The sequence below is a fragment of the Cryptomeria japonica genome, chromosome 10 (genome assembly GCF_030272615.1).
Source record: "Cryptomeria japonica chromosome 10, Sugi_1.0, whole genome shotgun sequence".
Classification (NCBI taxonomy): domain Eukaryota; kingdom Viridiplantae; phylum Streptophyta; class Pinopsida; order Cupressales; family Cupressaceae; genus Cryptomeria; species Cryptomeria japonica.
Genome location: NC_081414.1, coordinates 880559529 through 880585876, shown reverse-complemented (window position 1 = coordinate 880585876; position 26348 = coordinate 880559529). Strand labels below are relative to the sequence as shown.

General features: G+C 37.5%; 1 protein-coding gene across 1 annotated transcript in view; it reads right to left on the bottom strand.

Annotated features, from left to right (window-relative positions):
- The window catches only part of LOC131026718 (phenylalanine--tRNA ligase alpha subunit, cytoplasmic), a 79569-nt gene that overhangs the window by 16564 nt on the left and 36657 nt on the right, over nucleotides 1-26348 (bottom strand). The window contains exons 5-7 of the mRNA XM_057956655.2: nucleotides 20950-21005; nucleotides 20620-20712; nucleotides 9894-9984 (exon numbers count right to left, since the gene is read on the bottom strand). Of these exons, the coding sequence (XP_057812638.2) occupies nucleotides 9894-9984; nucleotides 20620-20712; nucleotides 20950-21005 (240 nt within the window). The remainder of the gene's footprint in view (nucleotides 1-9893; nucleotides 9985-20619; nucleotides 20713-20949; nucleotides 21006-26348) is intronic.

Sequence of the window (26348 nt, the reverse complement as noted above, 5' to 3'; positions counted from 1 at the left end):
GCATTGCCAGTAATGATGAGATCATCAACATAGACTACTAGAAATAGAATATCATCACTAGTATGTTTGACATACAAATTGGGATCTGAAGGACTCCTCTAAAAACCTTGATCAATCAAGTACTTATCAATTTTGATGTACCATGCACGAGGAGCCTATTTGAGGCCATAGAGTGCTTAGACTAGTCTACATACCTGGTGTTCCTTACCGGCAACCTTGAAACCTGGAGGTTGCGTCATGTAGACTTCTTCCTGCAAATCACCATTGAGAAAGGCACTCTTGATGTCCATTTGATGGACTTTCCATCCAAATTGAGTTGAGAGAGCGAGGACAAGCCTAATGGTACTCATCTTGGTTGTGGGAGCAAATGTCTCTTCATAGTCGATGCCCTCCTTCTGTGAAAACCCTTTTGCCACCAACCGAGCCTTGTACTTATCAAGACTTCCATCAGCTTTATACTTGACTTTAAACACCCATTTGCAGCCAATGGGCTTCTTTCCTGGAGGAAGATCAGACAATACCCAAGTGTTGTTTTTCAAAAGACTATGTTGCTCCGCTGCCATAGCCTTTTCCCATTCAGGTACACCTTTAGCCTCTGTATATGTTTGGGGCTCATAAATACTGTGAATGTTGGCCATAAGAGCAAAATTAACTGTGTGTTGTTGGCTCTTACCTCTAACGGATCTACCCTCAATGAGCTCATCATCATGAAGATCACCAATGGTCTTGGCCCACCACTTAGGCTGAAGAGTAGAAGTACCAACATCTGCTGCAGGATGAAGAGTGCCTGAAATATCTAGAGCAAGCTCCTCTGGATGTGGATCGAGAAGATCTTGAGGAAAGTCAGGGGGTGCAATGTCATGCCTGGGAGACCCCACAACTTCAGAGTCAACTAAATCCCTCCCATCAAGTGGAGCTAAGGGAAGACGAACACCCATACTTACAGCCTTTGGAGGGTGATCCTCAGTGCTCAAATCAGGAGAGGAAGGCTGAAAAGGCCCTCTTTCTTCATCAAATACTACATCTCGACTGAATATGAGGTGATTAGTGTCTATATCAACCAGCCGATATGCCTTGTGGTTGTCACTATAGCCAATGAACATCAATTTCTGACTCTTTGGATCCAGTTTGGTGCGCATGGCATCTGGAATCCAAACATAAGCTGTAGAGCCAAAAACTTTCAAATGACTGATTTTGGGCTTCCTGCCAGACCAAGCTTCCTCTGGAGTCATCTTCTTGACGGCCTTTGTGGGAGACCGGTTCAGAAGGTAGACTGCAGTGAAGACCGCTTCCGCCCAAAAGTGTTTTGGAACATTTCTATGCTCCAACATAGACCGAGCCATCTCAGTGACTGTACGGTTCCTGCGCTCAACAACATCGTTCTGCTGTGGGGTGTAAGGTGTGGTAAGCTGATGCTTAATGCCATGTGATGCACAAAAGTTGGTGAACTCTGCAGAACAAAATTCCCCTCCATTGTCAGACCGAAGAGTGACTATCTGATAGCTAGACTTTTTTTCCACTAAGGCCTTAAACGTTTGAAACATGGTGAACACCTCTGATTTCTACTTAAGAAAATAAACCCACATGCGTCTGCTGAAATCATCAACAAATAATAGAAAATACCTGCATCCAGTGACTGATGGAGTGTTCATGGGACCACAGATGTCTGCATGAACGAGTTGCAAGACCTTGGATGATCTCCAAGCGTCTCCATCTGAAAACGGGAGTCCTATGTTGCTTTCCAGCTTGACACGCTCCGCAAACTCCATGATTCTGAGTTTGAATCTCAGGTAATCCTACGACTAGATCCTCTCGAACCAACTGAGAGAGATAGTGGACATTGAGATGCCCATATCGCTGATGCCAAAGAGTGCTGATGGAAGTACTCCTGGCTGCCATGGCGAGCTCCTGAGAACCAGTAGAATCAACAAGTCTATAAAGACCATGATCCTCAATACCAACTGCAACTGTAGTGCGAGTCTCCCTATCAACAATGTTGCACTTGTGCAACCTGAAGACGACATCTAGCTGTGGTGAATGTTGCATAATCTGACTAACTGACAGTAGATTGAGCTTCATACCAAGTACAAAGTATACATTGAGGAATATTAAATCGCTCCCACCAGATGAAATCTGAACGTTGCCCTTGCCGACAATAGTATACTCTTCACCTCCACCAAATATCACTGAATCAATGAAAGGCACGTACTCTGTAAACCAATCCCGACGATGTGTGAAATGTCAAGAGGCTCCAGAGTCAATGTACCAGGCTGATGATTGAACATCATCAGAGGAGGTTTGGGCCATGAGCGCATAGAAGGCAGATTCCTTCTGATCAGGATGCGTGGCAGAATTGGCTTTCTGCTTGGACCCTCCCTGTTTGGATTGCTGGGATGCTATCAATTTCCAGCAATCTTTCACCAAATGGCAATATATATGACAGTAGGAACACTGTAAGCTCTTCTTTTTGGAAGACTGCTGAGGTTGACATTGACCTTGTCCTTTCTGCTGGAAGGACGGAGCTTTACCCTTGTACTTATGCGAAGCTGAGGCTGTGAAAGCCTGTTCAGTGGATGAACTAGCGTTGCTTCCAAACTGTTGCTTCCATCGATCCTGTTGGAGCAGCTTGTTGCAAAGATCAGGAAACTTCAAATCAACACTAGTAGAGGAGATATTGAGCGTATCAATGAAATGCTCGTAGGATCTGGGAAGGCTTTTCAGCGTGATCACTACCATATCCTCTTCCACCATGGTTCGGTCTATAGCTTCTAACTGATCACAGATGTCCTTGATCTTCATAAGATGTGCCTGGATAGATGACTTCTCGTCCATCATGATAGAAAACAACATATTCTTCAGAAAGAAAGCTCGGCTCTTGTCGGACGTTTCATGAAGATCCTTCAAAAGATCCCAGATCTCTTTTGCTATTTTACCTGAAGGCACCTGTGGGAGTTGATCATCTGTGACGGAGAGTTTGATAAGCATGACAGCCTCTCGATTCTTCACATCATGTTTGTCTTGATCATCACCTGTTGTTGTAGGACGAGATTCCTTGCCCAAAACAAGTTGATCAAGGCAACGATACTCAAAGATGGTAAGCATACGCTATTTCCAGGTGTTGTAGTTGCGCCCGTTGAACTTCTGACTGTTTTCCAACATGATGTTGGTTAATGATGCCATCACGGAAATCGAGGTTGATCGAGGTCAACTAAGTGAAAGCAAGAGACAGAAGAATCTGATTTTTTTTAAAATCAGAATAGAAACAGCTGCTGAAAAAACTGAAACCCTATAGGAGAATTCTGGCACGAATTCCAAGGCACGAATTTTGAGGTTTGGAAGAAACCCAAAAATAAAAATTTTCTGCACACTTAAAACAACATAAATGGTGCCAAAAAAACAGCAAAAATCCCAACATCCACAGAAATAGCAGAAATTGTGAACTGTTTTTTAATTCCAAGGCAAATTGCTGGCACAAAAATCGAGGCATGGAAAACGAGGCACCCAAAAAAATCTGAGACCAACCCAGAAAAGCTCTCGAAAAACCCACCAAGAATCTGAAAACAGAATGCAGATCCGACAACTCAAAAATTGAGGCACAGAAAACGATGCACCCAGAAAAATATGATGACGACCCAGTTGAGCTCTCAAAAAACCCACCAAAAATTTGCAACCAAAATAAAATTTCGACTTGAATAGAAGGGTCAAAACCCTAGTCGAAAATTGCAGAAACCCTAGGAAAATTTTCAACCTGCAAAAAAAAAACTACCCAAGAAGAGAAAAAAAAAATCTGTTTTTTTTTTAACAAAAACAGTTTTAAAAAAAAATCTCTTAATAAAAACTTTGAAAAATTTTAATAACAAAAATTTTCAAAATTTTTAATTTCCATGCTCTGATACCATGAAAAATAAATTGAATGAATGATTCAATAATCGGATGATTACATTGAACGATATACACACATATATATAGAGGTTACAAGACGATGTTCTATAATTAGAACATAACGTTAAAGTAAAAGATTAAAGAGCTAAAAGTTAAATTAAACTTAAAAGCTAATTAACTAAAAAAAAAACTAAATGCTAAATAAAGCTTAAAAGCTAATTAATTAAAAAGAAAAAGCTAAATGCTAAATAAAGCTTAAAAGCTAATTAACTAAAAAGCTAAATGACCATTAAACAAGGAACTAAATATAGGTGACTAAAATATAATTAAATATTCTAATAATTGCTAGAATCACAGGGTGGACTAACGTTGAATCCTAAATGCTTGAATGTCATTGGAACATGGAAATTTCACTTTAAAAAAAAAGGAAAAAATGATGAGGGTTGAGAAAGCTAATCTAATCCTAGAATGTAAGAGCAATGGACAATCTTTGGTGAGACTCAACTAAGTTTTGCTTTGACATGCAACGAACATCTCCACAAGACTAGTGCAATCTTCTAGGGATAGCTTTATGATTTTCAAATAACTACTACAAGCATAGATACCCTCAAGGTGGAGCATATCAATGAAGGACTCATAATTGAAGTTAACAACCTTGGCTAAGATGGATCCAGTTGACTACGCATGACACTTTACAATCAACAAGGTGTTAGTAGTATGGATGTATGAATTTCACCATTGATCACGCACAAAGATCTTCCATTCATCTAACATGAAAATTAAATGAGAAGTAGAGACCATGCAAATTTCTTAATCAACATATGAATTTCACCATATCTTCAATGAAGTTTACATTCTTCTTACACCAAATTATTGGCAACAATCTTTGCCTTCTCCTCCTACTCTACTCTAATTGCTATCTGCTATTGAGCCCTTAACTATTGACTATTTTTTTCTTACAAATGAAAGAGTGGAGCCTTATAAAGTGCTCTCATTACAATGACGGGGCAGGATCAAATCCTCATCAATGGTCGAGATTGAAAGATGAAAAACCCAATTAGGGTTTGTTAAACCCATTACAAAGCATTTAATGCTTCACCAATGATAAAATTACAATAAAATGGACACATGTCCTTCCTTGAATTATTCACCAATAAATGGTGATTGTAGGTGCATCGAACTTTGTTGAGCTTCATGGCATTTTGGCTAGTAGACACTGTAGTTCCCCTTAAGGATAGAGATAAACTTGCTTGGTCCCCGAATCCTAATGGTGTTTTTACTGTTGCCAGGGGATACCCGGAGCTATTGTTCCGTCACTTGGAGGGGAGGGAGGTGCACTGGTGGAAATATGTTTGGAACCATAGATGGAACACTTGCAGAGTACTCAGCGAGTTTCAAAAACTCTACGAGTTTTTACGACTTTAACTCGCAGCAAAAACAAACTCAGCTAGACTAAAAAAAGAGGCCCAAACATGTGAAAAAATTATCAATTTTTGTTTTTTCAGGTCAGTTTCATTTTCTTCATCAAAATATACACATGAAATATAACATTTAAGTATAAGTGGCATTTCAATATGTCTTTTTCCTTTCTTGTACTTTATAACACCCGACGCCTTTATAAAATAATAAAAGTATTTTTGGCCTCACGGGGCGATGCCCCTTGACCCCAACTTGGGGGCGCTGCCCCAAACCCCCATCGAAAAATATAGGGGGAAACTGCACTGATGGAAGTAGGGAAAATTTAACCTCCAAGTCTGATTAGGCTCCATATAACAACATAATTAGCATTGAAGAAATCTTGGTATTATACATTTTAGAGTTGAAAGTTTGAAACTATGAGTATGAATGATGAAATTTCAAATATGATGAAAGTTTGAAACTAGTTTTAGCTAGAGCTGGGAAGAGGAAGTTGTAATTGTAATTTGTAATGATGTATTTACTTTTGGTTTTACAAAAACTATTTACTATTTTGCTTCCAGCCATCAGCATTCCTCATGAGGATGCGATTTTGTAGACACTTTCCATTTAAATATATCTAGAATCAGCTTGTTTCTTTTGTGTTATCATTTATTGACTCATTGAATGCATCTTCTCATTAAATTTTGCAAAAAAAATGCATTTTTTACGTTGTCGAGTTTTTTGCGGAGTTTTTCCGAGTTTTTCTTGAGTTTTTTTCTCAGGGGCTTGGCGAGTTGAGCCGAGTCGCGAGTTGTCTAACTGTGTTTAGAACAATGTCTCTTGGCCGATGTGTAACTGTTTTGTTTGGACTTTGGCTTTGAATAGATGTCTAACCTGGGACAATATTCGCAAGCGTGGGTTCCACAGGCCTTCCATCTGTGTCTTCTGTGGTTATGGAGAGGAGGATTCCTCTTACCTGTTCTTCAGATGCCCTTTCTCATTGTTGCTTTGGCATTACTAGTGGGGGTGTGGAAGCATCCCTGTGTTCATGCGAATTCTTTGTTGGAGTTTTGGAGCAGTTTGCGTAGGCCTCCTATTTTGTCCTCTTTTCTCCAGCTGTCTGACACATTGGGCCCATTTTCTAACTTTGGCAGATCTAGCTAGAGAGGAATAGGAGGATTTTTAGGGAAGTCGGACTGTTAGTTCAACAAGTGTGGAATAGAATCATTGGCATGATCCAGGAGACGGTGGAAGCTAAATGTGAGGTGAGTTTTCCTCTAGATAGAGGAGAGGCTGATATTGTGAGTAGGTTGGGTTTGCAGGAGATGTCTCCCGTTTCAGCTTGTGTCAGGAGAGGTAGACGTGCTTAGCAGAAGGTTCAAAGAGTGGGAAAATGGTTGCCTCCTCAGGATGATTCCATTAAAATTAATATTGATGACTCCTCTCGGGGTAATCCGGGTCCTGCTAGGATTGGGAGTGTTGGTAGGGATTGTATGGGGGTTGTGGTTTTCTTCTTTTCAGTTCATAAAGGGCAGCAGTCTAATTATTTTATGGAGGGACTTGCAATTTTCTATGCCCTGGAGCGTGCATATGAGCTGGGTTGGCGTAAGGTTATCTGTGAATCGGATTCGTGGATTATTGTTAATCTGTTGATTGAGCGGAAGGTGAGTGGGATTAATTGGCAATTGGCAGGGATTGTGCACTAGATTTTGCAAATTAGTGCTATGATGGAGAGGGTGTCTTTCATCCACATTCCTCGTGAATTGAATAGAGTTGCGGATTGTTTGGCTAAGTGGGCTTCGGAACATGGTGATGCTTGGAAAGTCGAGGGTTGGGAGCATCTTTCCCCGGATTACTGTCAGGACTTGCTTCAGATGTTGGCTAAGGATATGGATAGTTATGTAGCTGGTTGATTTCTGGTTGGGTTTGTTGTTCTCTTTTGGGGCCTTATGGCACTGGCTTTCTAGTGTAATGCTAGTTTCTGATTATTAATAAAGTTTTTACCCCTTTATTCAAAAAAAAAAAACATTAAATGCTCATTGCCAATCATTAATTGTTTATTATTTATTTAAACAATCGTTGCTTTTCATTTACAAAACAATTAAATGAGGCTCATTTATTTAAAAAAATTCAAAATTTATATCAAAAATGGCCAACTAGGAAAATCGATTTAGGTAGTGATTTAAAAATCCCATTAAAAAATGATTAAAATAATGTCAAAATTGTCCGCTTAGGAAAAATCAATCCCAGTAGGGGCTAAAAATCCTATTAAAATTCATCAACATGCACAAAATTGGGGTCTAGGGGACAATCGATCTTGGTCTGGAATGAAAATTCCACTTAAACTTTGTCATTCAACACAAAAATGCCCCTGGTGGAAAATTGACCCTAGTCTGGACATTCATCCGGACACAAAATCATTAAAATCACTCTCGGTGGGAAATCGCCTAGGGTCTAGAATGAATATCTGCACAAAAATCCTCAAAAACTTGTCACAAAAGGCCTAGTGGAAAATCGACCCAAGTGTGGAATCATTACGAACGTCATCCAAAACCTTATCCATACTCCTAGTAATAAAACGAGGGTAGTCAAGACAAAATCCTAACACTTAGTCAAAATTAATGCATCCAAGGGAAAATCGATCCTAGTATGGATTCACAATGGTGGAAAAATGAGGCAAGTCTGGATTTCAAGGGAAATCCATGTCCAATCTGGATTTTGAGTGGGGAAAATCATGGGTAGTCAGGTATATAAGGGGAAAAGCACCTCTAGTGTGGAATTTTGACCTTTTAACCCTTAGAATATGTTTTTTCATCCGGAAAATGATGATTTTTCCACTCAAAATCACTAAGAAACTTCAAAACTCAATAAAACTCAGCTGGACTTAAACAAATTTACCAAAAATTTGAGCAAAACACAAGGAAGCCTATCGAGATAAAGTGCGAAATCAACTTGAATAACTTCATAAGAGCAAGAAAACAACTCCTAAAGGTTTGAAAACACCTTAGCACTTTAAAATCACCGACATGGATGTTCAAAAACACGTTATCGCTCAAAAGGTCTACACTTAGACAAAAGCTAGGATCATTTAAAATCTCAACTTTACATGCTTGATCCTATAACTTCAAAAACCCTAAATGACACTAGGCATGATCAAAACTCTGAGACTCGGGCACGGAAAATTCAAAATTGCCCACTAAGCTGCCAAAACCCTAACCTAAACAACATGGAAAGCAGGAAAAGAGAGGGGGTCCCCATTAGCAATGGGGTGATATGTGAAAAGGTCACAAAAAGTCACCATAGCCTAATTATTCTACATATAGGGGTTTGTAGTTTACTTTTGGATAGCATAATGCAAATTCTATTCCATTCTAAGAAATGCACATTCTATTCCATTCTAAGAATTGTACAAGTTGCCCCATCAAAGTGATTCTATTTGATATTCTATATTCTGCTTCACTTCATTCATATTATGTGAATATGCTCTATTCTGGTCTCATTTGTGAATTATTATTATTATTCTGCTCATGCAATTCTGTTGATATTTCTTCTCATGTGGTATAGTTATTTTATTGTAGCGTGTTTAGGCCCTTGGGATAAATGAAGCCCTGTCACAGATTTCCAATACAATACCCACCACAAAAAAGCTAGCCCTTACTATAGGTTTTTTGTCACTCCCCATTAAATGGATGTTTATCCCATGTAATTTACCACTAGCCTCTTCATCACAGCATAAACTGACTCTTCATCTAACACCACCAAGACTACACTCTCCACAACCACATTTTCCAAAGATCCAAGAGCAACACAGGAAATGCAAAATAAATATAACTTGCATGTAGGATAGGCATGGAAATGCACAGGATTGTTACTATCCATCAATAAAATACTGTTACATTAAAGTAGTAATATACTTAGAATATCTTCCACAGATGATTTTAAAACTTGATAAGTCGGCTATTCTAAGAGAAACCAAAAACTAGATAACTGCCTGAGCATATGCAGTTGATGCTGAGTCATCAGCTTGGTGACATTCTTCCTCAATATAAAAGATCAGGTTTTTTCCCTCCCTAGCAAAACTCCTTTGTATCCAGACCAAGTACCTTCATGGTCCATTGTTGACCACTAACTATTTATTATCAACAATTTGTCAGTTTGCTGGGCATTAATGTAGCAGGAGAGTGGCACGATGAAAAATGATACAGGAGCAGACATCTAACTCGAATCAGAAGGGAGCAAGAAACCAACAATATCACTTCATAGCAGCAGCTTAGCTGCCGATGACAAAATCTATAGATCTATTCTATTTCACTTCACTTTATTAAATGCTATTGGCATATAACAGTTGTAGATACTGTTTGTAATTGTACTAGAACTGTCTGAATAGTACAAGAAGCAATTTTCTTCTCAGCCAGTGGGAACCATGTTATTATTTGTCTGTGTCATATATTCCATTCTATTATATAAAGAAGATTAGCAAAAGAGCAGACAATTTACATCATTGAATACATTTTGTAACTTCACCAGGACAGTTGTCTACTAAAGTAACATAGTTCAACTTTCTTTCCAAGCAAAACAAACATATAGCAACTGAGGTATGGCGGAAGTATTACCTTAAGCAAAGGATGTAGATGGCCACCTTCAGTAGGTTGCCCAAGAGCGTTGAAGTTGTACTCTTTGAACTCCAACTCCTGCCAATTACCTCTGGAAGAAGCAGCAATGTTAAACTAAAATGGACAAAGACTGTCATGCAGGAAAACAATGTGATGCAAGTAAAACAAGCAAAAAATACACCAAATATATGTGCATAATTCCCTTCTCAAAAAAACTCTCATCACAAAAAAGTACAAGGCATTTGAAACTTGAATAGGTTTCTAGTTTTAATAATCAATATCATTAACCACAGAAAATCTGTATATGAAAACTTACCAAGAAAAGAAGGAACAAGATGATGTTAAATTGGGGATTAAGTTCTCAATCTCTCCCCCTACCTCCCTCTCACAAACAATATTTTATGTTTGGGGATTCTGGTTCATTTATTTTCTAAGAGGTTTCATCAAAAATCAGTGTTACATTTCCACCTTCTGGTATATTACATATGTTAGAAGTGAACAATGAGAGCAAGAACTCTCATATATAGACTTGCACATGTATAGCAAAAGATTCCAGAAAGAATGGCCACATAAAAGTGTAAGATCCCATAAAACCATGCACAATAATAAGCATGCAAAAGAACCAGTAAAAGTTTAACTAAAGAGTGTCATGTGTAGACTTGCACATAAAGCATACATACGTAAAGAAAAAGATTCAAGAAAACATGGCCACTAAAAGTGTAAGACGCCATCAAATCATACACAATAATAAGCATGCAAAAGAACCAAAAAAATTTACCTAAAGAGTGGCTTAAAACCCAAATTACCAAAAAAGAAGGAAAAAGAAGACGATGTACCAATAATGGGTTATGACACAGTAAGCTACATAATGCCTGGTTATAAACTGGTAAATTTGGTTCAACACCAAAATTTTGAGGGCACCATCAGAAACCCAAAGCTTATCTGACTGCTAGAAAATCATTGTCTGTTGCTGGTTTAATTGAAAGCATAGATAACACCCAACCCTAAGCTGCCTGTGACTTGATGCAAGAAAACCAACGGGAATTGAAACAACTAAGCAGAAATTCAAATTGGTCAAAACTACAATAAAACCTCAAAAGAAAAGCATCAAAGTGAACACCAATTGGAGGGTAGGAGATTGAGCTTCTTAAGGTTTCAGCATTATAAGAAAATACCCCTTATAGGGAAAGGTGCAGAGAAGCCTAGACCTTATTACTGGTTTTATGATCTAGAATGTCAAGCAAGAAATAATATTAATAATAGCATTCAGTTTCATGCTTGAAGAATGAAATGGCAAGATTTCTGAAAATTTCAATTTCCCTACCACCTCTACATAGTAAAGGCATATCATTATGATCAGCGACAAGAGAGTTATTATGATTCCAAAATATCTCATCCAATGCAAGGATTTGCCAAATGCTACTATGAATGGCCTAAAGCAATTCTAGTAAGGAGTCATTATCAACATGTAGTACCCCTCCTTGATCAGCCTCTTTTTGTATATTTTGATTTACTTCAGTGACTGTTCAGTGGAACATTTTTGTATATTGATTCGGATGTTATGCAATGTTATTACATGCTTTATTTGGATTTATGGTGTATGATTTTATGCAGTATCTCAGTGCTTATGATTAATGTTATGTTATGGATCATTATCATGGACTGACACTTTTCCCTTATATTGTGACGTGTTATTTGTATGTTGCGTGTTTGCAAGCGTATTGGGATGCGAGGGGATGATTTTCCTTCACTCACTCCGGTGAGACAGGGAACGTCACGATTCTCCTTCATCAGTGTGTGTGTCGTGTCTATATATATATATTGGTCTATATGCACGTGTGGTTCTTTGGTGCAGGACATTGCAGGTACTAGTATCGGATAGGTACAGGGTATTGACTCCACCTGGTTTCACAAGTCTGAGCATGCCTTATATATCCGATGGGAGTGGAGGAGATAGTTGTTGTACCCTAGCTTGACCGCAGTTACACTTGTGTGAGTGTTGTCAGTCGGTTGTGTTTCCCCGTCTGGCTGTTATGCGTGTCATAGTGCTTTGGTTTGGTCATTTGAGAGTTGTCACTTGATCATTCTTGGTTTGCGTGTTTCCGTTTATTTAAATGGATGATGTTATCTTATGTTGGCATAATTATTTAATTATTATGCTCTGTGATTATTGATTTATTTAAATTAATGATTGCTAGATTAAATGGTTAAATGGCTCAATTTATTGTGTAAAGTTGCATAATGTGTTTTGTGGAACGAAATAAATATTTGCCTAGCCATTTAAATGAAAATGATTATGTTGAAAGAAAGGATTTTTGGAAATAGAAATTAATAAAAACTTTTCCATTTAACTTTTTCATTTTAATTGTTGGAAAAGAATTATTTTGAAAAGGAGTAAATCTGATTGTTTTTACTTTTTAAATATTTAAATCTGATTGGTTGGGAAACTTTTAACCTAGAAAGTTTAGGTTAAAAGAGAATTTTCCATCTATTCCTGAGGATTCACGTGAAGGAGAAGAAGAGAATTTTTGGAGAGAAAATTCTGGAAAAACTTTCTGGAGGAGCTGGAAAATTCGACCTAGTTTGCAAGACTGGAATTTCTTCATCTCTTTGCTTGTTAATTGCTTCAAGGTTGGAGGTTCTCTTCTTGTTTTGAATTTGTTAATTGAAATTTTCAGGTTGTTTCCTATGTGTGGAAATTTATGCAATCTTCCTGTAGATGTTTGTGGAATGATTTGAAGGGAAGAAATAGTGTTTATTATTGTTGGTTTGGTGAAATCTAGATCACATGTTTGCTTTTAGGAAGGAAATGGTTCATTTCTCTATCTACTGTGTGTGTTGATCTTGGAAATCAATTTCTTGTTTTACCTCTTCTATTTGGAAAAATGAACTAGATTTAGCTGCTTGTGTGCTTTCTAGTTTCATGTTGCATAGATTTGGGGTTCTTGTGGGACTAAATTTCATCTTTTTACCTTGCTGGTAAATATCCATTTGAGAAAATTGGATTTGGCATTTTGTTTGTGTGTGCCGTGAAATGTTCCAGAAAAGAATCGTTTTCATGTTAAACGATTGGGTGTATGGATTTTATGCCTTGGGAGGCATGTATTGTATCTTGTTTTATCTCCTTGTTTTTCCCTACCCCGTGGCGGGCTAGTCCCACCACGTGGGACAGTAGTCTCTGCTGCCCACAGGTAGCAGTACTACCGGTCGATAGTACTGCTACCGACCAGTAGCGCTAGTCACCGCTACCGGTTGGTAGCAGTGCTACCGAATGGTAGTGCCTGCTACCGGTCGGCAACAGCGCTACCGGTCGGTAGTGCCTGCTACCAGTCGGCAGCAATACTACCGACAGGTAGTGCTTACTACCGGTCGCCAACAGTACTACCAGCAAGTAGTACTTGCGGCCCCCGATAATGGCACTGTTGCGGGTTGGTTTAACCCCCGCGTTACCAGGTACTTTACTGGTTCAAACCGGTCGATGCTTTAAAGTTAATTTTTAATAAATTACATATATTTTAGAATGGATTTTGTGTTGAATAAAAATAAAAGGTGACTTTCATGTGATTTTTATTATGTGGTTAATAAATTTATCAATGGAAATCAAGACATGAATTGAGAATTCAAATTGGTTAATTTGGGTATATGCTGAATATGAATTTAAAATGCCTATTTGGAATTCATATTTTATTCGGTTGAATGTTTAATATGGGTTTCATTTCTGATGGAATATTGATTTGGGAATTGAATAATGTGACTGCTGGAAAGAGTGTTTTATTTCATTTTTCAATCAATGATGTTGCAAGTGTATTATGTGTTATTTTGGTCTGTGGTTCAGTTGTCCTGTGGTGGCGTAGTTGGTACCTTGACCAAGTGATATATGTTGACTTCGTTGCCGTAATCATGTAGTGTCTTTGCCTTATGGTTAGCCAAGAGTCAGTATGTCCTTGTTTGACCACTTGCTTCCGATAGTGATGTTATGGTTGTTGGCTTCGCCATAGGGTCCTCAGGGAGTGACCAGGTTTGTTTAGTGTCCTTTGAGAGAGTGGCTTTCGCTTGGGGATTGCGCCCAAAGTGGTAGGCATTATGACCCAACAAAAGTCAGATAATAACTGGTAATCTAATGAATTGATTAGGTGGGTAGTATCATAACATTAATAAAGATAATTGTACCTCGTGCATAGGTGAGTGCTAGTACAAGGCTCATAATGTTGCGAGAAGGCTTGGAATGGCAAACCGACCACCTTGTCTTCTCGAAAGGTTGGTAGGGTCCACATAAGACTTAGTTGGAACCAGAGGTTCGGGAGAGGTTACCAAGACAGTGAGTCCGGACCTATGGAGGTTGTACCATGGTATACATCTTAAGCTATGCGATAACACTCTCTCATCTGGTTCACTTGTGTGTTTGTGATGTTGAGTCACCTGGAGTTTGTGGAGTCATATTGTGTTGTCATGGAGTCGTATTGTTTTGTAAACCATGTCATGTTTATGCTTCTTGAGGGTCCTCAGCTATCTCCTAGCACGGTGGGGTGATTCCATTTTGGGAATTACATGGTCGGGTGGTAGTGCCACTTCCCATCGAATGTTCGGATTTGTACCTTCATGCGAGGATTGGATTCGCAGGTGTTCCTATGGTTCGTGGCTCATGATTCATCCCATGTTTAGAGATTACTGTTCTTTGGAGACCTATGTGGTCATTGTATTATTGACATTTTGTAACCTTGTAATTTGATGAGATGTATCTTTAAATGTATTTTGAGAAGCTATGTACTAAAAGAGCAATGTAACCCTATGTTGGGATGTTTTTATCAGTTCCCTTTATGATGTTTGTAAATGCTTAATGAAGTGGAATTATATTGTATCCTTTCAATCTTTCAATGATGAATCTTTACTTGCTTATGGCTTAATGTGATCATTGAGATAATGATGGATATGTGGATTTATGGTGTTGTAGAATTTATTCTTGAAGTTAATTCTTCGTTGGTAACCCTTAAGGAATTTTGGTGCAAGTCTTTTGCTTGTGTTATCTTGCATGTTGTGTAAATGCACTTATGATGTTTATACTTTATAAAAAAAAATTGTTTCACCCTTGTTTTGGGTTTTTCCTTCGAGGTTCCTGGCGGGGCATTACACAACAACTCAAAACTGTGCATTAATTTCAGCCCAAGTAGAAAGGCCTGAATTCAGGCCTACCTCATCCAAGAGAACTTATGACTTTGATCAACTGACAATGCAATGGTGTTGCTTCGTGCCATATGTCATCTTCCCCATCGGCTTCAAAGTCTCTCCTAGATCACACAGACATACTACAATGTCCTAATTCCTCTCTATGTTGGACACCGCTGCCGTTGCACCAAAGCTCGAGCTCTCAACAAACGCAACAACAGCCAAAGACAAGGATCCACAGGAGGCGGTTAAGCACATGTCACGAATCCCAAGATCAGCACTGAACGTCTGTTACAGACTAGAGGGTAACAATCCCCCCCTCAGTGCAACCCGCGGGATTCGAACCCATAACCCAACTCTCTGATACTACTTGTTGGACACCGCTGTCGTTACACCAAAAGCTCAAGTTGTCAACGAACGCCATAGAGTCCAAAGACAAGAATCCACTGGAGGCGATTAAGCACTATAGTGTCATGAAATTGCTACCCTTGCAATTTGTGACCACATTAGGGTCCTCACGCATGCGATTCGAATCCCTAAGCCAGATCGAAGACCGGAGACTTGCTTGGCACCTGAAATTGCATCTAGCTTGCCCTCTGCATTGCCTAACCTACATCTTGTCCTACAAAAAAGGGCAGCACAGGGGCATGGCGCCCCTGTCCCCTGCCCCATTTTGGGGTAGGACCCTTTTCGAATGTGCTTTGGAGGTTGCACATTGAGCGGGAAAACTCCCCCAGTGTCGGCCTGCGATGGAAAATCAGTCAATTAAACCTAATTGACGAGTATATAAGTTGCATTTGCCCTCTCATTTGCATGAGTTCGAGAAGCAATAACTCAGATACATGAGATCAAGCATTCAAGAGCATTCAAGCATTCAAGCATTCCTTTCCGGCATTGAGCATTCTCAAGTCTCCTTTCAAGACTAGCTATTGCATTCAAGTCAAGGATTCAACCATTGAAGAGGAGATTCATTCGAACATTCAACTTCATACGAACAATCCTATCAACATTTCTATCACAACCTCCCTTGAGGTGACTTACATTTCAGTCTTTTATTTACATTTACTTGCAAGTACTTTCTTTCATCATTTGGTTAATTCCAAAACTGGTGTTTGACATTAAGGCAAACCCCCAATCCCAACACCTTTCCCTCTCTTTTTTGTGTGTAGGTTGCAGGTGCACAGGCGTACTTTCGGATTTGGGCTCCATTTGCAGAGGCAGAAAAACCCTTTTTGTTTCGCGGATTTTTCGGAGGACCGTGTATATTCCCGCCACGGTCCAAGCAACTTTTCCTCAAATTCGCAGGGCGGCTTCATCTTGACATATTATTGTCAGATCCAGGTGCACAGCTTCATCCTATGCTTCTATCTCAAGTTATAATCAGATCTTTGTCACTTTTACACTAGATCATAAGTACACGATTCAATCAATTCAAATCTCAATCTCAGAAGAGGGAATTCAGTTATCATCACTCTGAATTCAATCTCTTGAATCTAGTGTATCTTACCCCCTCTTCCAATGTAATGCGGAAAATGTGTTTGAACGGAAATCTGAAGTGAAACTTTTATCTCTCCTCGGAGGGAAGAAAAGCTTTCCTCTAGATCTCATTCATTCACCATTTTCCCAACATTACAAGCACATCTCATGAATCCCAAGGTCAGTGTTGAACGTCTATTACAAACTACAGGGTAACACTCTAACCATGTCAGACAGCACTTTAAGTGTCGGCTCTATTTTGCACAGTTGTATTGCAGTGTTTGCCAATGCTGAAATATGTAGCTAGAATCGGATTCTAGTTTAAGTTATTCATGTAATTGGGCTGGGCCCCATTGTAACTTATAATAATAGGGCAGGCCCTATTTGGGCGTTCAACTTATACATTATGTAATTGTTATGGGGCAAGACCTATCAAATATGTAGCTTGTAATTAGACCTTGACCTATATAATTGTAACGTCTAAAACTTTTGGCATAATATATGCAAGCCAACTTAGGGTTATTGAAGGCATGTGTCACCTATATCTACAAGGTGATTTGAAGACAAACAATTAATCCAACACAAGCGATGTATGTCTGCAAAAACAGCGAATTTCCTACTAAACTATTAGCGATTCTTCAAGAAGTGAACACATTCTGGAGATCAGCGAACACAGTCTGAAGGTCAGCGATCATGATTGAAGGTCTGCAATCACAGTCTGAGCTATATTGAGTCAACTTACTGAGTGAATTCATTTAAGGAGGGCAAATTTATAGAGCGAAGTATTTTCAGACTATTGTGCTTCAAGTTTGTTGAAGATCTACCCTATATGTGATTGAGGTTTAGTCATGTTCTGATCCAAATCTAAGATTCAAATAAGTCAGTTAGTTTATGCCCCTAGGTGGGGAATTTGTACTTGAACATCTTTTGATATTAATATAATCAGAGCTGAATCTTGTTGCTGGGTTTTTCCTCCAGGAGGGAGGTTTTCCCAGGGTACTGCTGTGTTGTTCTTGTGTTGTTTTGTGCCATAATATGTTGCATTTTCAGTTTCTGTTATTTACTTTAAATCTGATTACTAAAAACAACAGCCAGGATATCCCTGTGTCTTCCACACTTGTGAATTGATGTACCATGATTATTCTTTTATAGTGCAACCAATGGGTAGGTTGATAAAAAGATAGAAGCATTGATTTGGATTACTGTTTTTTTCAAAGTGACTTATTAATTCTTTAACATTTTTTTGTGGAATTTTTTATTACAAGTATTTTTTATACTTTAGACATTAAAATGACTATTTTCCACTTTTCTTCTATGATTTTCCACTCATGCACATTGGTTAAAGACTGGAAGCACGACATTAGGGTGCAAGTTCACCTAGGTGAATGTGTTAACATCATCATTCCCTTTAATTCTAAACTTTTCTTAGAGGTGCTTTTGTGTTCCCTTGCCTTGTGATTATTAACAGTGTACATGAATGAAGACGAAATGGCTACTCATGGAAAATATTCGTTGAGTGACTTACAGAAATAAAAATATTTCACGTAATACAAAATCCCACAAATACAAAGTATATAAATTCTGCATTTTTGTTTTGCAGGTTAGTGAGGCAGCAAGAAGAGAATTTGTTTTCGATTTAATGAGATTCCAATAATTTTCCCCAGGTTCAGCTTCACAACCTGCCAAGACTTCAGCACCATCAAGAAGCACACCAGGTAGAGATGGCATCCTATTGGATATGCGTAACAAGAAATAGTAACAATCAATGAGATGACTATATTGAAGGAGAGTGACTCCTTTATCAATTGGCTTTTCAAGCACCTTATGTCATAGCAAGGGCCACATTTTGCATTACACTGAGTTCTGAGTTAATGGTTCTGTGAAAGGCCTCTGGGCTCTGTATGAAAGGATGCTGGAAGCTGCCCAATTCAGAAGCAATTCCAATTTAGATCCAACTCAAGGGCAGGGACAAAGTAGCAGATATGTAGCTCCAACCATAACATAAATGTTAAATTTTGGAAAAAGCATGGTAACTCAATATGTGACTTAATACATAATTATTTCCCCACGTTGAGATTCACAAGCAGCCGTGACTTCAGCACCATTGAGAAGCTCATCCAGGTACAAATGATATCCTCTTGGATGTGTGTAACAAGAAATAGTAACATTCAATGAGGTGAATGTATTAAAGAAGAGTACCTCCTTTGTCAACTGGTTTTTCAAATATCTTATGAGAAGGTAAGGGCCTCATTTTGAATTAAAATGAGCATTTTATTCATTATTGTGGCAGGCAACTTAGATTATAGTAAAGATTTTATCAATTGGCTTTTCAAGCATCTTATGTGAAGGTAAGGGCCGCATTTTGCATTAAAGTGAACCTTGACTTAATGGTTCTATGAGAGGCCTCTGTATGAAAGGATGCTGCAAGCTGCCCAATTTAGAAACAAATCCAATTTAAATCCAACTCAAGGGCAAGGACAAAGAAACAGATTTATAGCTCCAACCATAACATAAATGTTAAATTTTGAAATAAGCATTGTAACTCAATATGTGACTTAATTATTTCCACAGGTTCAGCTTCGCAAGCTGCCATGACTTCAGCACCATCGAGAAGCTCATCCAGGTACAAATGGTATCCTCTTGGATGTGTGTAACAAGAAATAGTAACAGTCAATGAGGTGAACTTATTTAAGGAGAGTGTCTCCTTTGTCAATTGGCTTTCAAATATCTCATGTGAAGGTAAGGGCCTCATTTGCATTAAAGTGAGTATTTTATTGTGGCATGCAACTTAGATTATAGTAAAGATTACTGCTTGTCAAATAGTAAAGTATAAAGGGGAAAACATCCAAGATTAGTCAGGTTCACACTGATAGCTAATTTTGTTTCAGCAATCACTTATATTTCTTGTGTATTTTAGAATGTTGTTTAAACTTCCCTTTTATTCCAGCCACTAGGTACATGTAAATTTGATTAGCCTAGTCACTCTGCATTAGCAACATGTAAAACAAAAAGTAGAATACCTCCTCATTGTACATCAGTATGATACGAAGGCAGATGCTGACTTAATTCAATTAAAAGGAGGTAAGTAGTTTGTTGAAACATACACCAACAAACCACCAGCACGAGACTTCAAAAGCCTAGAAAGACTTCAACATGGGAGGAAAAGAAATGCTAGCACCTTGGAGGCAAATACAGCTAAAAATATAGCCAGCAAGGAATATCTATCAGATATCTCATCCAGAAGCACTTTTTTCCATCTAACATAAAGCGTAAAGATTTGAGGGTTGTGTATTCAGGGGCTTAACCACAACCTTTGCTTGTGTAATAGTCTGTGTAATGGCCCACTTTTGGCAGAAAATCAGAGAAAAATGATATTTAGAGTCTTCAATATAAGCCCGTTACAAAAGTCCCAAGAATTTTCCCCATACGTTTGAATCGTACAACTGTACAAGATTACAGCATGAGAATATGCCCACTTATGTAAAATTTGATCAATCTTACCTACTAATTTAAATGGTCCACATTTCAATTTTATATAGCAAAATGAACCCTTTTATCTAGCCCAAAACAGCTACTTCCACACAAAGTATTTAGCAAACAGATTATAACCATACGCTGAATAGAAATATTAAAGGACATCAATATTGCTCAAGCTAACAGTTAAAAAGGTTGACATGAGAAAAACAGAATGCAGGCATAGTTAGGTACACTTTTCAATTGGATAGAACCTACACTTCTAAACAATATCTGTCTCTAACATTAGGTTGTATTTTGACTCCTATTAGTAGAGCTCCTTATTAACAAGCACTTTAGACTAACCAGAACCCACAAGCGACCATGTAGATCTACCTATTCCCTTATCCTAAAAAAGGTTGATTGACCATGGGCGGCACTAAACAGGTGGCATGAAGGGTTGTGAATTGAATATCACAAAAAACTGAAAAAGCAACATTAAAAATGAAGTACAAAGCAAATTACTATTGTTGGTAGCTTTACAAAGACATAAATATCACGAAAAAAACAATCATGGTAGAGGGATAAGCACTAATACAAGACTATATGCAACAATAATCTATAATGAACTTACTTTTGCAATTGCTCCCGGGTTAAATCAGTTGCTGCCTTCATTCTTTTTGGAGCGTAGTTTGGACCCTTTCTTAAGGAGTAACCCTTCCAAGTCCTATATAAAACAATATTTGTTTGCATCAAGATGCTAGGCAAGTGTTAATGAGAGAAAGAAGGAATCTATTGTGACAAGAATAACATTTACAAAAGCAAAAATCTATGCATTGATCATTCAGAGTGATTCTAGGAGTACCAAATCTAACAGATACCTCTGGGTAAGAATCGCATTAGAATGCATTATCACAGACTAGTCAAGTTTAAAAATTTTAAGAGAAGAGATGAAAGAGTGTACTGCAAAGCAATTAGTTTTCTTTTCTTCAAAGCATCAATGTCCTTCAAATCTACATCCTGCATTAAGCAAATCAGGAAGGCTGTGTTAACAATCATCTAGCAGATTCAGTAAAACTAAGTATAACTATATAGAAAATAAGACAGTTTCAAGACATAAAACAAAATAATATAGTCATGTCCTAGGATCCTGAAAGGTCCATTGCAAAAATCCCTAATTTAATTGTGAAACATCTGTAAAACAGTTGTTCAAAATGCCTTTAGAAATTATATTTAAGAAGAAAAATGCTGTAAACAAACACATCAAATGAATTCAATAATCAGAGATTTACTGAATATGGCAGGAAACAAACTAACCAATATATTCTTGTATGACCCTTGAAACTTATTAAGGCATCAGCATATGGTTAATCCAAAGTACGACCAACGTTCATATGAGTACCTATTTAATACTTAATTCTAGCACATTTGAAAGATAAAACATAAACAAAAGTTAATGATAAAGGTTGTTTTTAGGTCACCAACAAGCCAAACACTAATTTTGTATATCCGATCCTCCCTGACAGAGATAACAAGAGCATTTCTTTTCAGTTATCATGTACATTATTCACATTTTGGACCCCTGGGTTTTGACCTCGTGACCAGACTCGGAAATCAACCAAACCTTGCAAAGCATTTGATACACAAGATGATTTTCAATATCAATAATTGCCCGATAAAAAGAAGATATTAAAGAACTCAAACTGTCTTGGAAAAGGAAAACCTATTTCAAATTGTCATATTCCAATGAGCAAATAGACAGTACACAACTAGATGAAAGAAAGCTAAAAAATAGCACCAAATGACAAAAATGGGAAGGAAAATATCAATGCAAGAACAATCAAGGGGCATGGCATCACTCTATCCTGCAATGATACTTCAACAACAAGCAAGGAATTTGAAATCATTGAGGATCGAGGTATTGGTCCTTAAGATCATGGAGAAAGCTAATGAAAATGCATTACTATGTGAGACTCTACTCCATTGTAAATGTGAGGAACTTGAAACTCTGATTTATCCATGTTTGATGAAGGGAAGGAAGGGCAAGTTCTGCCTTCAATTGACACCTTTGCAGTGCAGAGTTGGAAGAAGATATAGTGCTCCAGGAGTTTCTGCCAGAATGGCCACTCTTCTAGACAAGGATATTTGATCCAAACACAGAAGGTGAACAAATTGTTTAATTTCTTTCTGATTAAGTTTTTGTGGGACCAAATGCCTCCCAGATACAGGAAGTATGATCCAAGATGGATCAAAATCGTATGAAATATGTTTGTATGACACGCACAGACATTGAGACACCAAACATCAGCTCAAGATATCAATGATTTTTCAGGATACATGCCAAAGATGAAAGAAAAATTTGCCTAACATACCCAACCATGCACTTCCAAGGCTGAAGTATCGCAATCCTAGTGGAGTTCACAGATGCCAAATATGAAATCAGGAGAGGTTTTTATTTTAGTCACAAATCACATGGAGCAGTATTGTAAGTATTAAAATATTTGTTAAAAAAAAAAAAATCCAACATTAGCAGTTCCTTTTGGTTAACTTAGGCAGGTTGTATTAGAGAGGTTGATTGCACCGTGCGGTACAAGCAACAAAGCACAAGATGTGATGAAATTCAAGGTACCTATAAGAAAAACAACAGTTTTTCTATGCTCATTTTGAGAGCAAGTGCCTTGTAATCTGTCATTTGCTTAGAGAATTATGGAAATTAAATGCAGTCTTATTTAGAGTTGCATTGTTAGCTGCTTGGGATTATTCAAGATAAACATAGTTTCCATTGAGTGTGTTGTTATTATTTGTTTTTTTGTCATGTTCTTTCACTTTAAGGTGGCTGTATTGTATTTGTAATAATTGGAACATGATTTCAGTCGATTACTATTGTGCACTAAGCATGTTTTCGTATAAAGCAGTAGGCAGGCATAGTCTATTATTCACATCAGTAAATGTCTGTATTGGAGAAGTGGTAACCATATCCTAAGAAATTAAAAATTCAACTTTAGTTAACCTTTTGACCCTCCAAGTGTATCCATATCATTACTGCCAAAAACAAGTTCACACATCTTCTTGGCTTCTTGCCGATTCTCTTAATAAAGAATTTGATCTTAAAGATAAGATTCTTGTAAATCCTGATACATCCCTTTTTAGTTTTTACTCTCTTTATGCCATGCCCCCACCTAATACCTCCTAAAATAATTCTTAAAAGACAGAATATATATAGTAAACTAAAATCAATCAAACAGAAAATTGTCAGAATTTTCTAGTCTCCAGCCAACAGTCATTAAGAATTGATCAACAAATATGTTACACAATCATGCATGGCACATAAGTCAGTTGGCATATGACTTGAATGAAAACATTAAGCGAAGGTTCTTTATTCAAAGATGTAGCCAACCTTACCTTGTTTTATACAAGACATATTGACAAGGTAGAAACCATGGTTGATAGTATTAAGAACAAGTTTCTTTATTTAAAGATGTGGTCAATAGTATTAAGAAGAATAAAGATATAAAAATCACCAATGTTTGTCAAGTGATCAGGCATTAATAAAACTCAGCAATGAAGATTAAAGTATAGAATGCAGCAAATAGATAAACAATTGTTAGAGCAGCAATAAGAAAGCTGGCAAACAAATCAACATGCTGGCCAATAGTGTGACTCCCTAAACTAAAGACAGTGAAGGCAATTGATTAATATGTTTGGTCTATGTAATGTCCCTTTTTGTAAATGCCCTAGTTTTTGCCCTAAAATCACAATTCCAAGAAACTTTCCTAGTAGGGTTAGGAACATAAACTTTCATGGGAAGCTAGGATAAGGTGACTCGATAGGGTGTTAATGTCCCCTACCGGATCTATTTCAATATATTAAAATTGATTGATATTCTTCAATTAGTTATTAACAAGTGCTTATCTATTTTCCTCATTAGATGATTAATATCATTATTAATATAGATATCAGACCCTGCTACTACTTCAGTTTTAAGGGAGAAGGGTTTACGTATGTTACCAAAGCGCTTAGAGACCAACTACAATAGGTTCCCTCAAAGTTTATAGATCCAAGCCCTTACCTATCTTGGGTCTATACCCTCAAGGCTTATGGGTCGCTGATCCCCACCCTATCTTGGGACTTAACCTATTGCTTGGATTTAGACTGACCCTCTTTGGAACATCTCATCCCCATCTTCTTAAATACTGACAGTAATAACATGATTTAGACTATAAGTATACTAACTTCTAATGTATCATGAATATATATGATATTAAGTATGACTGTCATACATATTGCAGTTTACAACAATATTATTACTAGATTCTGCATAACAACTTTATCAGGCTTCATATACTAAGCATACATATTAAGCACATCCCCATGCATACCACCAAGAACACAAATGTTACTGCCTGTAAGTTGATAACAATTCTGATCTGATCTGATCAATGGTGATATCACTAGATGCTTTTGATTCCTTCCCTTTGTATCTCTTCATCATGTATGCCCTTTGGCAAGAGACATACCCTTTCACCATTAGCACCCTTTGAAAGAGTGCAACTCTTCATTATTTCTACCCTTTGAAAGGGACACAGCCTTTCATAATCAGATCTGCACTTATTATTTAAATCAGATCTGCACTTCTCATTTCCAAACTATCCCCCCTCTCAAATGAGGTTCTCTTCTCCCTTTTATATCTCATTGTTGAGGGAGTCACAACTTTTCCTTTCATGTCTTTTGACTTTTCATTAACTTAATTAATTTTTAATTAATCATATTTAATTATATTATTTTATATTTTAATTTAAGTTTTAATGTTTTAATTTTATTATTATCATTTATTATGAAATTCTATTTCAAAGTTGGGACATTACAGGGTGCCCTAGAGATCCTCTACCCTAGGCCCAAGAGCGGATATACCATCCCTATTGGCCTCATGTCGCCCATGCCATCCATATTAGGTGGTGTACCTAGTAAGGTGTCCTATAACAGTTCCCCTCAATCTTGCCACTTCTATCCTACTTCCCATGATTGAGCATTCTTGATCCATTCATCTAACATGATAGAGAGCATGAGGAGCATTCACAATAGGGTACCCTGAAAGTCCATCCTTTCTAAGCCCAAAGGCAATACCCTTTGTACTCCTTTGGCCTCATGGGACTCCCTGGTCTTATACCATGAGGTGGCGTACCTAGAAGATAACCCCATCACCGTTCCCCTACTTGTAATTCCCCAATTTCTCTACCATGGCTGGTTAACACATCAAGAGTTCCACTATTATGCACACATTCTACATAAACAACAGCAAGATATCAATTAATGTTCGCTGTGATATATATACAGTCATAAACATACAGCCTATTATAAGCAGTCATAAACAATCAGATATATATTATAGACAGTCGTGTCTATTATAAACAGTAATAACCAACAGCATATTATTAATCATCAATGAGCAGATAACATTCATCATACAGTGCATCAAGAACTCATACCCTAAACCCATAAGTATATTCAAACTACTGTATATTTAGAACTAACATTCAATCTGATTCCATTCAATGGTTACATATACTCCCCTTTCCAAATCTGCTGATAACATATTTATGGTATGCTGTTTATACTCAGAATTCTGCATTTTAGGATGTCATCCCATATCCCCCTTTCTGCCCTTTTTGTCTGCTCTGAAATGGGATCCCCTTCCACTCTCCTCCTCAAATGGAACCTTTCCCCCCTTATAACTTCCAATGTGAGGGACAGCCATACCCCTTCATCATGCCTTCTCATTGCAATGGTCACAACCTTTCACAATTACCATCCCTTCAAAATGTCACAACCTTTCATCATTTTTGTCCTTAAAAGTCAATTCCTTATTTTCTGCCCATTCCTTTCTTCTTCCATTAATCCTTCCTTAATCCTTATGCTCCATTCTTCTTCCTATTCTCCATATCCCCCACTCTATATTAATTGCTTACTCTTTTTATACCCGCATATCTCATTGAGGAGACACATCTCTTTGAAATGAGATATCCCTTTAAAAGGGTCATATCTCCTCATTGTTGTCCTATTTAATTCAGATCTGCACTTCTAATTGTAGAATAAAATTGTTGTTTCAAATTAAGTTCTCATCTCACTTTTATACCTCATGTTTGAGGTCACAACTTTCCATTTCATGCCTTTCGACCATTCATTAAACTTAACTAAGTTTAAGATTATTTTAATTTTATTCTTTTATATTTTAATTTTATTCTTTTATATTTTAGTTTTATTTATATTTTTCTTCTTTTAATTTTATTATTGATATTTATTATTAAATCCTATTTCAAAATGGGGACATTATAGTCTAGCCAACCCCATTCATAAAAAGATATA